This window comes from Salvelinus namaycush, chromosome 14, assembly GCF_016432855.1.
Source record: "Salvelinus namaycush isolate Seneca chromosome 14, SaNama_1.0, whole genome shotgun sequence".
In the NCBI taxonomy this organism is placed as follows: Eukaryota; Metazoa; Chordata; class Actinopteri; order Salmoniformes; family Salmonidae; genus Salvelinus; species Salvelinus namaycush.
The window spans coordinates 15,674,826-15,690,122 of NC_052320.1; the positions used below are offsets into that span (position 1 = coordinate 15,674,826).

Consider the following 15,297-nt stretch of genomic DNA (forward strand, 5'->3'; position numbering starts at 1 on the left):
GTTGTGGTGTGGCGCGCGGTCCATAGATTGCACCCAGAGTTTGACCTTTCGCCCACGGAAGTCTCCTCCATGACAACCCCCGACTTCGTTCCAACCAGCAGCTGATTGTAAATTCCTGCAGAAAAATAAACACTTGCAAGTAGTTGGAGAAAGAGAGAGAGCGCATGTGGGAGAGCGAGAGCAGGAGCAATGCGCGGATCCTCATCTCTCCACCCCTTTCCTCCTCTCTGCCTCACTCCATCTCTCTCAAACGTCCCTCTGCCTTATATTGAAATTGGTCTGGGTCGAACAGGATCACAGAACACCGCTTCTCTATTGCTGCACATTGTCGGGTATTCCGCAAAACCCGATCACTTGAAACACAATAAGCAGACACAAAGGAAAGGACATAGTACCACAATATATTTTTAAAGGTGGAACACGTTTTTCTTATAAAAAAAATACCGTCCGTTTGTGCGTGTTAAGCGTTGTAAAGTAGGTGTTTAACTATAACTGTCCAACTACAGTATAAAGTAGCCATGCATCTGCACATTATAATGCGCGCTAGCATTGGATTAGTCGGTTTCTGTCTGCTTGCCTTTGTCCAACAGCCAGCTCGCGCTTCAGGAGGCAAATCCACTCAAGGTAAGTTTTCCCATCAAAATCCCTTTATTCCTCCAGGCTGTATCTTTCAGACCCTGGGGAGCAGCTATGATTATTTAGTGCAGATTTCATTACCTCAATCCGCTGTGCATTGTGAATTTGTAAGCTAATGCCTGACCAATTTCTAATTGAGTTACATATTAGTTCATTTTTAAAGATTACACACACACACCAATAAATTCAGCATCTCACAATAAAAATTTAAAAACTAAGTATGCCTCATTCATCCTATTCAACATTATATTATATTTAATGAACAGGCACACTGGTAAGCAAATTGAAAACTCTTTTAGTAGGCTGATGCAAAATATGTTTATGTATTAAGTACCTAGGAAATTCCACTCTGTTTAAATATTGTTTTGCACTTGCATGTGGCCTGAGATCAGGAAATCATTTATTCTGTTGCATGCCCAGACTATATTTGTCTCCCCATGATGTTTAAGCTACTGCTGCACTTTTCTGAGACTGTCACAAAAGTGGAAAATTAACCTGTTTTATAGGTCTGATCCAAAACCGTTAATCAATGTTTAAATCCCTCTGACACTCCCATTTTCTAACCATGGAGATAAACTGGCGACACTTCAAACAACAACAGTGTGATCAGAACAGGTTTGTTGAGAACTTCAAGAACAGAGTAGTTGTTAATGAAAGAGAGAGACCATCAAGATGTATTTGTCACTACCAAGCCAAGTATTTGAAAATACTCTGTAACACTCACATGGAGCAGCAGGGCTCTCCCTAGTCTCTCTGTCAAAGCCTCCACTGAGCTAGGCTACAGTACTGCACCCGGGTTGCTTTCATGTCTTGCCGCCTCTGTTTGATTCATACACAGATTGTGCCTCAAGGCTTTAAGGTGAAAAACTCTAAATCCTCATTGAGCACTCAGACTAAAGATGTTGATGATTATGAGGATTAGGGTAATGAAAGTCAATGAAAATGCGTGGACGATGCAGGTCATAGGACAACATTTTACTTGCAGTTATAAGTCATCCATCCACACAATAAAAGGGCTGAAATAAGTTGCTGCCTGGGTGCTGTTTTCTTACCTATTTACTATTTCCTCTCTTCTGTCTGTTTCTCTCTTTAAATAATAAGAATAATAAGAATATGCTTACTCATGTCAATCTGTAGCAACCAGATCTATATATGCCAGGGACAGAGCACAGTGTGTGTGTGCAAGCCTCAGCAGCTTTGGTTATGTTTCACACACAGATAGACACAAAAAGACATCCCTCGGCCCGTCAGGCAAGGAGTGTGGGGGGGGGGACTATTTAGCATCCTGGGTGGTCGGCCCCCACTTGTGAGAGAACCGAATATTTACATTCTGCAATTATAACTACTTTTTTCTAACTTAATTTCCCACAACATCGATTACACACTTGCTTGTCATGTGGAATGTTACCGGAACAGTGTTATCACTCAGTAATGGCATGCACCTGTTTGTAGCCTAAGTGACATAGCCTGGCAGAGAATGGACTCTGTGAAAACAGAAGTCTTAAGAGTGGGAGGATAGTCTATGAATAATGTGCAGTTAGTAATATTTGTATGGCTTTTAATCTTTAGACATCTATAAGAGGGAGAGATGAGATGGAGAAGGAGAGATGAGAGAGGGAGAAAGATGAGAGAGCGGGAGAGAGATGAGATCAAGAGGAGAGAGGAGAGATGAGAAAGAGAGAGACAGATGAGATCGAGAGGAGAGATGAGAAAGAGAGAGAGACAGATGAGATCGAGAGGAGAGATGAGAGAGAGATGAGAAAGAGAGAGAGACAGATGAGATCGAGAGGAGGGAGGAGAGATGAGAGAGAGACAGATGAGATCGAGAGGAGAGATGAGAAAGAGAGAGAGACAGATGAGATCGAGAGGAGAGATGAGAAAGAGAGAGAGACAGATACTGGAACAATAAATGGTACAATTTGTCAGGTCAATATTGATTCAACAAAGATATTGGTGACAAGCCCCTTTGTCCTTCATCAAATGAACTAAGGAATATTGTGGGGGATATGGTGAAGAACAGGTAAAAAAAGAGGAGGATGAAGAATGGAAATTAGACCGGTTAGAGGTGCAGGTGGAGAGAGAGAAAGGAAAAAGGGAAATAGTGAAGGGCCTTGGACAAGGCTAATCACTGAGCCTTTGAGCTGACCTCAAGTCGGAAGTTCCTGGCTAGCTAATACAGCGCCAAGGCAACCGTTGGTGAGGTCCTGACATGCTGTGGTGCGGTGCAGAGCGGTGGCTGTGTTGGTGTAACCTTTGCTCCTGGGCCCGAGGGTCTCTCTGGAAGGCAGAGCTCCTACTGCAGCCAGGGAGGGAGCCAGAGGCAGCAGCCCTCAGCCCTGAGCCACAATGTGGGAACCAACCAGCCCTGGCCTGGAGGGAGCGACTCAGCAAAATGAGGCCCAAGTGGAGCGAGGGAGGGAGGCCTAGAAGTGGTGTGTCTTCCACAAAGAATGGGATGGAAGGAAGGCCAGAGGTTCCCCCCCTCCCTTTTGCTTTTATCCCTCCTCTCTTTTGTTTGCTTTGTCTTCTTTTTCTTTTCTTTATACTAAATGAATTAGTCATGTCTGATTCCACCGTCTGCCATAGGTTATGGCTGTGTGTGTGTGTTACTGGCATGCACAAGATCTCTTTAATGGAGCTCATATTCCTCAATTTTTTATCCTCTAGTTGTAAATCATTAAACCTGTCCGGTCCTCATACATTCTCTGTCATGGAAGGTGAAGATGTTAATAGATTTGCACTGCTTTTCTTAGCAAATATTGCAGGCATTTACCTGTGAAAGTCAAAGCTGTACAATTAATGAAAGTCAAATACCGACATCTCTTGTGATCTCTTGGTAATGGTTCCTGGTAACCACATATGAAGCCACATGAAAATATCTGTTTAAATGGTGCTTTTCTTCCTGCTCAGCTTTCTGGGCTTGGACCACCCTAAGAACACCACAGAAGAAGAATGCAACTATTGTGGAGACAACATTCTATTCTCTGTGATCATCGTGGACCATGGCCAGTCCTTTCCCACTTTGGCACACATCCCATCACATTCACTCTTAGGTGCTGGCTGTGAGCATTCATTTGTCTAGACAGCAGTGGTATTTGTTGTTCCTATTACAGTACTGTTATCTACTCACAGAGTGGATATGTGCCTTAAAGCGTACTGATGTCAAAGTCCCTTTCAGTGTGCCAAGGTATTAGGGATTCAGGGGTTTTGGCATATCTATTTGACACGCAGAACACTTTTTCTTTATTATTTACTCAATATAGCTCCAGGTCACATATTCAAATGGATGTATGAAATTACATTTACATCTCTCAAGATATTTGCTGCTGTTGTGTATGTTTTTCTCTTTGCTGTCCTTTTCTTCTTCTTAATCAATCCATCACGGTCGTCATGGAAGCCTGTCAGGGTCATTGATCTTCATGAGTGTAGAGTAGACAATCAATTTAGCTGTGCTTTGCCACTCTGAGAATGGATATTCGGATACGACCTGCCTGAGAAGTGGTGCTCCAATACCACTGGACATGTTGTTACAGAGCAGCTGAGTGAAAGGAGGGAGATCATAATCTTTGCAGTGGTTGAGTGGTTGAAACGATTGATAACAGTTCCGTCCAAGACAAATATACAGTCTGAATAGTGAACATGGCTTTGATCTTTAAGGACATCTGGTGATGACGTTAGGACAAGCATAGATCTGATACTGGTCTAGTTTGCATATTGATATACACTGAGTGTACAAAACATTAAGAACACCTACTCTTTCCATGACATAGACTGACCAGGTGAATCCAGGTGAAAGCTATGATCCCTCATTGATGTCACCTGTTAAATCCACTTCAATCCGTGTACATGAAGGGGAGAAGACAGGTTAAATAAAGATTTTTAAGCCTTGAGACAATTGAGACATGGATTGTGTATGTGTGCCATTCATGGGCAAGACAAAATATGTAAGTGCCGGTCTGGACTAGGGCTGTCTGGACTAGGGCTGTTGCGGTCGTATTACCACCACACCGGCAGTCATGAGTCATGACCACAGTAAAATTCCACAAGACCGTTGAGTCAAGGTAATCTCCTGTTATGCACTCTGGACATGCTTTGGTAGTACCCAACTTGCTAACGACCATCAGGTTCTAATGGCCTGGTACTCAGGGCTCTATTGTCCTTCCATCACGTCCTAATGGCCTGGTACTCAGGGCTCTATTGACCCTCCATCACGTCCTAATGGCCTGGTACTCAGGGCTCTATTGTCCCTCCATCAGGTCCTAATCGGCCTGGTACTCAGGGCTCTATTGTCCCTCCATCAGGTTCTAATGGCCTGGTACTCAGGGCTCTATTGTTCCTCCATCAGGTCCTAATGGCCTGGTACTCAGGGCTCTATTGTCCCTCCATCAGGTCCTAATGGCCTGGTACTCAGGGCTCTATTGTCCCTCCATCAGGTCCTAATGGCCTGGTACTCAGGGCTCTATTTTTCCTCCATCAGGTCCTAATGGCCTGGTACTCAGGGCTCTATTGTCCCTCCATCAGGTCCTAATGGCCTGGAACTCAGGGCTCTATTGTCCCTCCATTAGGTCCTAATAGGCCTGGTACTCAGCCCGCTATTGTCCCTCCATCAGGTCCTAATGGCCTAGTACTCAGCCTGCTATTGTCCCTCCATCAGGTCCTAATCGGCCTGGTACTCAGGGCTCTATTGTCCCTCCATCAGGTTCTAATGGCCTGGTACTCAGGGCTCTATTGTCCCTCCATCAGGTCCTAATGGCCTGGAACTCAGGGCTCTATTGTCCCTCCATTACGTCCTAATAGGCCTGGTACTCAGCCGCTATTGTCCCTCCATCAGGTCCTAATGGCCTGGTACTCAGGGCTCTATTGTCCCTCCATCAGGTCCTAATGGCCTGGTACTCAGGGCTCTATTGTCCCTCCATCATGTCCTAATGGCCTAGTACTCAGGGCTCTATTGTCCCTCCATCAGGTCCTAATGGCCTAGTACTCAGGGCTCTATTGTCCCTCCATCAGGTCCTAATGGCCTGGTATTCAGGGCTCTATTGTCCCTCCATCAGGTCCTAATGGCCTGGTACTCAGGGCTCTATTGTCCCTCCATCAGGTCCTAATGGCCTGGTACTCAGGGCTCTATTGTCCCTCCATCAGGTCCTAATGGCCTAGTACTCAGCCTGCTATTGTCCCTCTAACTACTCTGACATCAATGCAAATACAACGAAAATCAAACACATCATCAAAACATCATCATGCTTTTAAAACTCACCTCACTATGATGATCGATTTGAAGTAAGAAGTTCAACAGCAGGTTGAAACTGAGTGGAAAACATGGTCATTGTGGATGTTGTTTCAAAGCCTAACACAACAAAATGCACAGTGCAATCTAAGGTGATGATTCATTCAAAACAACCATATGCGTATTAGAGCTTATGCATACGCATAGGCTTATGAGCCCAAGCCCCACCAAGTAAACGGAATTAAAATGATGATTGTGTCGTTATGTTATACATAGCCTACCGCATATTACGCATCTCATTAAAACATAAAACTGATTTAAGATGTCGTTGGTACATAATTGGTCTAGCCTATACTCAAAAATTAAACAAATTTGAGTAATCGCCTTTGAGTGTGGACTGTATTATTATGCATACTGGATGGACTGGTTACAATATGCTACGCTACAAAATGTTGATCTATGAGTCTTGGAGAGAATGTGTAGCCCTAGGCCATGCTGTTGGTTCATAGATTGTGCAGGGCAATTTTGAATAGCCTAGTAATAGGGATTTTTTGTAATAGGGATTTTTTTCAGATTTTCATGATTAATTGGGTGACGCATTTTTAGCTATACAGAATATATCAACACTATGCATTTCCATCTCCTCTCTCTACTTTATTCCTTTCTCGAGCCCGCAGAGGGGCTGCCAACACTTTAGTTAAATCTTTTTTGTTGTGAAAACATGTTACTGTCAATGTTCCCGAACAGATTTCACTTCGTTTCCCAAATGAAGCACTGGGTAGCTGCAGTAACAAGGTTTGAGAGCCCATGGCATACAGAGTTTGGGTGGAATATCACCTGTCGCGCAGCGAGAGTATGCTCCTCAAACAGTGGTTGATGCTTGGAGTGAAATAAGTGTTTTTATATTTATTTCTCAGCTGCTCATATTAAGCACATGCTCCACTACTGTATAAAACTGAAGTAGCCTACCTGGCAAAAATGGACCAGCGTAATGTGTGCAGCCTCCATTTGCTATTGGAGTGCATACAGATGACATGTAGTTTTTCCCCTGCCAGGTTCCTGCCCATTTGATCATGGGTCATTCTAAATCAAAACTTTCACATACAGTACCAGTCAAAAGTTTGGACACACCTACTCATTCAAGTTTTTTTTTATTTATTTTTTTACTATTTTCTATATTGGTGAATAATAGTGAAGACATAAAAACAATGAAATAACACATATGGAATCATATAGTAACCAAAAAAGTGTTAAACAAATCAAAATATATTTTAGATTCTTCAAAGTAGCCACCCTTTGCCTTGATGTCAGCTTTGCACACTCTTGGCATTCTCTCAACCAGTTTCACCTGGAATGCTTTTCCAACAGTCTTGAAGGAGTTCCCACATTACATTTACATTTTAGTCATTTAGCAGACGCTCTTATCCAGAGCGACTTACAGTAGAGTGCATACATTTTATTAAATTTTTTTACATACTGAGACAAGGATATCCCTACCGGCCAAACCCTCCCTAACCCGGACGACGCTATGCCAATTGTGCGTCGCCCCACGGACCTCCCGGTTGCGGCCGGCTGCGACAGAGCCTGGGCGCGAACCCAGCCCAGCCTGGGCGCGAACCCAGAGACTCTGGTGGCGCAGCTAGCACTGCGATGCAGTGCCCTAGACCACTGCGCCACCCGGGAGGCTGAGCACTTGTTGGCTGCTATTCCTTCACTCTGTGGTCCATCTCATCCCAAACCATCTCAATTGGGTTGAGGTCAGGTGATTTTGGAGTCCAGGTCATCTGATGCAGCACTCCATCACTCTCCTTCTTGGTCAAATAGCCCTTACACAGCCTGGAGGTGTGTTGGGTCATTGTACTGTTGAACAACAAATTGTACTCCCACTAAGCGCAAACCAGATGGGATGTCGTATCGCTACAGAATGCTGTGGTAGCCATGCTGGTTAAGTGTGCCTTGAATTCTAAATAAATCACAAACAGTGTCACTAGCAAAGCACCCTCACGCCATCACACCTCCTCCTCCATGCTTTACGTTGGGAACCACACATGCAGAGATCATCCATTCACCTACTCTGCGTCTCACAAAGGCAAGGCGGTTGGAACCAAACATAATCAGACCAAAGTTCAGATTTCCACCGGTCTAATGTCCATTGCTCATGTTTGGTTACTCTGATGAACGTATCCTCTGCAGCAGAGGTAACGCTGGGTCTTCCCATCCTGTGGTTGTCCTCATGAGAGCCAGTTTCATCACAGCACTCGATGGTTTTTGCGACTGCACTTGAAGAAACTGACAGTTCTTGATATTCTTCGGATTGACTGACCTTCATGTCTTGAAGTAATGATGGACTGTCATTTCTCTTTGCTTATTTGAGCAGTTTTTTGCCATAATATGGACTTGGTCTTTTACCACCCCTACCTTGTCACAACACAAATGATTGGCTCAAATGCATTAAGAAGGAAAGAAATTCCACAAATTACCTTTTAACAAGGCACAACTGTTAATTGAAATGCATTCCAGGTGACTACATTATGAAGCTGGTGGAGAGAATGCCAAGAGTGTGCAAAGCTGTCTTCAATGCAAAGGGAGGCTTTTGAAGAATCTCAAATATAAAATATATTTTGATTTGTTTAACACTTTTTTGGTTACTATATGATTCTATGTGTGTTTTTTCATAGTTTTGATGTCTTCACTATTAGTCTAATCAAATCAAATCAAAGTTTATTTATCACGTGTGCCGAATACAACAGGTGTAAACCTTACAGTGAAATGCTTACTTACAGGCTCCAATAGTGCACAAAAGGTATTAGGTGAACAATAGGTAAGTAAAGAAATAAAAACAACAGTAAAAAGACAGTGAAAAATAACAGTAGCGAGGCTATAAAAGTAGCAAGGCTACATACAGACACCGGTTAGTCAGACTGATTGAGGTAGTATGTGCATGTATATATGGTTAAAGTGACTATGCATATATGATGAACAGAGAGTACAATGTAGAAAATAGTAAAAATAAAGAAAAACTCTGAAATGAATAGGTGTGTCCAAACTTGACTGGTACTGTATTAGTAAAGACAAGATTCAATTGAGAATAGTATGATGGGTGAAAATATGATCCCTTGATGAGAGAACAGCTGTGCAGCCTGAGGTGAGGAACAGAGCCCAAGCTTTTTTTGCTACTTCAAATCATCAATCGCCTATTGTCACATCAAGCAGCCCATATATTTTTTTTATTTCTAAGACATTCTAAATTTTGTATCATTCACAACCAAAGTTGCAAAATAACTTTAAATCTACCTGTTTCAAATTATCACTTCTACGCTCAACATAACCATTTCATATGTGCACTCGCTCCAGAATGGTAAAAATATCCTTTCTTTTTTATTCAGCTAAGTTCAATTATGTTCTTCTTACTATAAAATCAGATAAAATAAAATAAGGGCACGGGACTTATAAGCATATCTTGTCTGCTAAATTAACAAGACCACAGCCTATGGCATGGAGCAGAGCGAGATAACAACTCATATTCTATTCTTCTGAAATACATTTTTGTCATATCATGTTTCTTCAGACCTGGCTAAACTAAATAATGGATTTATTGTGATGGTGTGTATTAAATTGATTTATTATACTTTTTTAAGTGTATATGTTCCAAAGGCACACATCAGTGGCTTGTATGCAGTTTGTATGTTTGGAGGCCTGGAGATGCTAAATGTGTTTATGTTCATTAATGGTCAATTACCTTGAGACCGGCAGTCTTTTGATAATAACCGCCACAGCTCTAGTCTGGAACGAAACAAATCTGATCCAAACATAGACATCTATGATTGGTTAAGATTTGGTCCGGACTGGACTAAAAAACCATCAAAAAAATCAAGGCCAGTCCGGACTGTCCTCCTGACAGCTCTGTCAGGAGGAATGGGCCAAAATTCACCCAACTTATTGTGGAAAGCTTGTGGAAGGCTACCCGAAACATTTGACCCAAGTTCAACAATTTAAAGGCAATGCTACCAAATACTAATTGAGTGTATGTAAACTTCTGACCTACTGGGAATGTGATGAAAGAAATAAAAGCTGAAATAAATCCTTCTCTCTACTATTATTCTGACATTTCACATTCTTAAAATAAAGTGGTGATCCTAACTGACCTAAGGCAGAGAATTTTTACTTGGATTAAATGTCAGGAATTGTGGAAAACTGAGTTTAAATGCATTTGTCTAAGGTGTATTCCGACTTCAACTGTATATTTAAAATAATATTTATTTATAAAAAAATATATTTGGAGGATTGGAAATGATGCAGAAAATTTCAATTGATAGAAGCCCCAATCTATTTGCAAAAAATAAAAAAATAAAAAAAATAGTCAAACATTTTATCTCCTACAGAATAGGCTGCAGAAAAAGCCACATACTCTTTATACCATATCCTATATCTGTTGCATCATTTATGTTAGATCATTTTTGGACTAAACTTTGGTGGACACCACAGCGATGGGTCTCTCCAACAGCACCCTGGAGAGGCGTGCTGGGAATGGACAATCAAAATATTTTGCCCCCCTTGGCTTTGACAACGTGGGCATTGCTTATCACAGGGCGGCATCAACGCTCCCCTAAAAAGCCCATATGCCACTGGTTGAGAGAAATTGCCATTGTTTTTGGGCAGAATTATGTGAGGTTTTATGTGTGGTTGTTGGAGGTGCGTCTTGGTCAGTTTAGCTCAGAAAATGCCGCCCTGGTTAATTTGCCGCATAATCCTGCCTAATGAGCGGGCCGGCCATGGTGTTTATTGTCTATGATGCTATTGTTTCTAAGTTTCTCTTTGACAGAGGTTCTAGAGGGGCATAGTGTAGGCAAAGCATGGTAGAGAACAACACAGTCAGCCAGTTAGCATGCATGTTTACAGCCATGTGTAAAAGCTGGGCTGTCTGGCACAGGCCATGACCCAGGCCAGTTCTGTGGCCCCACCACTGGCCAGTCTCTCGCTTTCATCCTGGCTGCTGGAATGTAAAACCAATACACTTTCTCCTTGCCAACAGTGTGTGAAATATTTAAAGTGTCAGAACTAGGGAAATAATGTATGGGATCTCTATTTTTTCTCTGTGACTGTTCCACTCTTGGTTACTAAAGAGAAAATGTCAGAAGCGTTCACAGCAAATGTATAGATCTGGCCTGGGTGAAGGGGTAACATTTTTGTTGTTATTGTGTTGAGCTCAGGATAAACACAAGTGTAACGACTCTCTAGCTCTTCCTCCTCCTCGGACGAGGAGAGGAGAGAGGGATCGGAAGACCAATGTGCAGCGAGGTATGATGACATAATGATTTATTAACAGAAGTCAAAGACGAACACGAAAAACACTTGGAAAATTACAAAACAACAAACGAACGTAGACTGACCTAAAACATGTGAACTTACATATAACGAAGAACGCACGAACAGGTACACGACTACAAACAAACGATACAGTCCCGTGTGGTAACATATACGGACACAGGAGACAACCACCCACAAAACACACGTGAAACCCCGGCTGCCTTAGTATGATTCTCAATCAGGGACAAACGATCTACAGCTGCCTCTGATTGAGAATCATACCAGGCCGAACACAATAGAAATAGAAAAACACACATAGACAACCCACCCCAACTCACGCCCTGACCAACTAAATAAATAAAAGGAAAAAGGAACAATAGGTCAGGAACGTGACAACAAGTCTGTTTGCTCTAAGGTATTTGTTACACTCTAGGTTGTTAAGAAAACACTGCTTGGGTTAGCCAATGAAAGCGGTTTGCCAGTAGGCAGTGTTGTCAGACACAGGGTCAAATTAATCGGCAGGATTTGGGGCTCCCTCCAAAAGAGAAATATGTATTAAGTTATATGAAATAAGTTATTTAGATTTAATTTGTGAGAAGCCTTCTGGAGTCGGTTTGGGGGTTTGACTGAAGTAGTGCTCCTGCCTTGGTATCTGAGCCTTGTTCTGGATGTGTGAGACTGTGTCTGCAGGTTTGGGTTGTCATGGGGCATTCAGAACCTGCCCACTGCCCAGGGGAAGCAATCAGGTCTGGGTTGTCATGGGGCATTCAGAACCTGCCCACTGCCCAGGGGAAGCAATCAGGTCTGGGTTGTCATGGGGCATTCAGAACCTGCCCACTGCCCAGGGGAAGCAATCAGGTTTTTTACACGCCTCATAACTCTGTCATGGCACCTTTTCTTCTCCCCTGGAGCAGAGAAACCAGTTTATCAGCACCCAGCAGATCAACCCCACAATGCCAGTGCTCCAGCGCTCCTATGCTCAATTAGGATGGTCTTAATGCTGACAGAGGAGGTAGCTTCTACATGGACAGGACAGTGAAAATCTGTCCCAACGTACACACTCACCCTCCCTCCCTTCCTACATAAATACATGGACAAGCACGTGAAAACACCAACATTTACTGACAAGATTACACTCAACACACACATGAAGACACACAAATCCAAACAATGGGGCCAGACTCAGGCTGTTCCTCCACACCCTCCCAAACTGAGACCCCTAGCTCTTAGAAGCCCATTTATTTATTGGGCTGTAATGTAATAAGTGTGCTTCAAATGAGGCCTGTATTACTTGTTCTCTGCGCTGTGGTGGGACGTCTGATTGCTCTCTCTCTCTCTCTCTCTCTCTCTCTCTCTCTCTCTCTCTCTCTCTCTCTCTCTCTCTCTCTCTCTCTCTCTCTCTCTCTCGCTCTCTCTCTCTCTCTCTCTCTCTCTCTCTCTCTCTCTCTGTGCCCTTTGTTCTCTGTGCGGAGGCGCTGACAGCGTCCCCATCGGTTAGTGGGAGGATATAGAACATAGTTGATGGTACACTGAACCCAGGCCCTGAGCCCTGGGCCCGAGCCACTCTACAACCCCCTCTTCAAAGTGCTGATGGCTCCAGCAAGGAGAGGAGGGCTTCCAAGCGACTGGATGGCCGGCCTGTCCGTCCCCCGTTAGGAGCCGACAGCTGGGGCTGCTCTCAGATCATTAATCCCCCCATTTTTCTGTTCCATGACTCACTGATTGGCAATGGTGTGATCCACTGAGTGAGTGTGTGCTCTGTGGGATTGTCTGCTTTAGGTCTCTGTTCTCTCCACTACTAAGGCTCAACATGGTTCGAGTGGAGAGGAGTGGAGTGGAGAACAGAGGAGAGCCTTGCTGCCATTGTCCCCGACATTCCTCCTCCTCCTTACACCTCTTTCTCCTGAGACCCCTTTGGCCTGGCCTAATAATGCAGCTGCGCCTCTCTTTGAATTTTGGGGTCAGTGAGGGACGTCATTAGGCTGGTTTGTGGTGGTCAGTCAGTCAGTTTTGTTGGAGGGGGGCCCAGAGAGAGTCCTGTTTACAGACTGCTTGTGTTTACATTCCTTGAGGTTAGCGCCAGCTTTGGGGACTGCTGTATATGAAAGGAAATGCTCTTATTCTGCTTAGTATTGGAAAAACACAACACATCAAGGAATGTTTTGTATGAAAAAAACTAGCTAATTTATTTAGTGCAGTACATGGAGTTTGGCTGAAGCTTTTTAGGTCTGAAACGACAGTGGTGGCGTCACTAATGAAACTGATACTTCCTCGGTGAGAGGAGTAATGAGAAAAGCTGTGATATTCTCAAATTGAGGATAATTGTAGAAAGATATCCCAGGATGTTAACACTTTATACTGTATATAAACCCTATAGCTGGAAGTCTGTCCCAGACGTTGCACTACCCCGTTCGACAACCAATATCTTCCATGTACTCTTAAATTGACAGTTTTCTTCTCTATATCCCTTTTATTTTATCTTTAGTAGTGTGTTGATGGTTCTATTAGGAGAAGCCAGATGGACTGTCTCACATTGCAATGCTGTTCATGTGAAACAGAGTTGTCTAATGGATGTCAGTCACACGTCAAAATTAACAATCATTCCATATACGGTAGTGTTTGTCTCTAATGACACTTTTATGTAATTAGAACGATTTGAGCATAGTGAAGAATGCGTTCTACTTGTAAACAGTGTATTGAATTTAGGGCTGACCCCATTTAGTCGACTGGTCGATTGCTTGGTCTATAGGCTGTTGTTCGGCCAAGATTTCTTTAGTCAAGCGGTCGCGCCAGTCTCAGTGGACTAATCCATTGCGAAGGCCACGGGGATGGCACAGTCCATCACTCTAAGACATGTGATACTGAAATTGTATATGGTTATATTATGTAAAAAATAATGGTGCAACACTAATAAATCGGATATTATTTCATAACAAATGTGCTTTCTCCCGCGTTGGATATGGCCGCTGTCCGCAGTTCTGAAACATATTCCTTAGTTCCCAGTAGAATTGGCACCTTTCCCTATGTTGCTATGTGCATAACAGCAAAATTAACCAGCATATTGAGATTGAGAACAATGCGGCTGTCACGACTCCCCTGTCTGTTCAGGCGGCGCTCGGCGGTCGCCGTCGCCGGTCTACTAGCCGCCACCGATCCCCTTTTCCTTTTCTGTTTGTTTTGTCTTATTGGTTGCACCTGTCTCTTATTTTGTTATTGATTCAGTAGTTATTTAAGCCGGTTAGGCCCGCCTGTTTTTGTGCGGGATTGTTTTCTGTTAGTCAGGTTGTGCGTGTAGTGTTCCTGTCCGTTTGTGCCCTGTGTTGGGTTGGACAATTTTGGATTTATTTCACCTGTTGTTTTGGGCATTAGCTTTGGAAACTTAAATAAATTCCGGTTTCCCCAGTATACTCTGCTCTCTGCGTTTGACTCCGCACCCACCACTCCAGACGTTGTGACAGCGGCGGAGGCAGCAGCAGCAGAGACGAGGAAACAGCCCTTGCCTTAGACTAATTGTCTAAGAAAATTGAGGAGAGAAGAAACCCCAATTTAATTAGCTCTATAATAAATAATCAAGTGTTAAATGTGTCTGGCTTTATAAATCATCCATATATATCTAGAGAAATAAGAAATCTTGCTTCTTTTGCCTGTTTGAGTGTTTGTTTAATAGCCGATTGATTCTGTGAGCACCAAGCCTCATGCAAAAGCAAAATGTCGGATATAGTAATTTCACAGATTCGGCTGTTTTGAATCTTTGCTATGCTGTAATAAAGGCTTTAGCAAAAAAAAATCTCGATAGAACAGACTGGTATTACTTATAATTTATTTGGATTGTTTCACTGTTCCAAACATGCAGAAAAATGACATTGTAATCTAACAGCACCTGTTTGTCACACATAATATACACACAGCTCTCGCTCCTATATCCTCCTTTTTCTTGATCTTGTTATTGTTATTAGTACAATTATTATTATGATCATCATTATAATAATCATTAATGTCATTATCATTAGTAGGCCGAGTATAGTATCCTTGTATAACCACCGTCGAGCTGTAGGACTAAGAGCACCTCCTGTTTAGTCTTAATAACCTAACTAACTTAGGCCTATATTTAAAAAAAATATGTATCAATC

General features: G+C 42.9%; 1 protein-coding gene across 1 annotated transcript in view; it reads left to right on the top strand.

Moving 5' to 3' along the window:
- Window positions 1-301: 301 nt before the first annotated feature.
- LOC120059188 (signal peptide, CUB and EGF-like domain-containing protein 3) overlaps window positions 302-15,297 on the top strand; it is a 125,354-nt gene continuing 110,358 nt past the window's right edge. Inside the window, exon 1 of the mRNA XM_039008047.1 lies at window positions 302-624. Within this exon, the coding sequence (XP_038863975.1) occupies window positions 519-624 (106 nt within the window). The 5' untranslated portion in view covers window positions 302-518. The remainder of the gene's footprint in view (window positions 625-15,297) is intronic.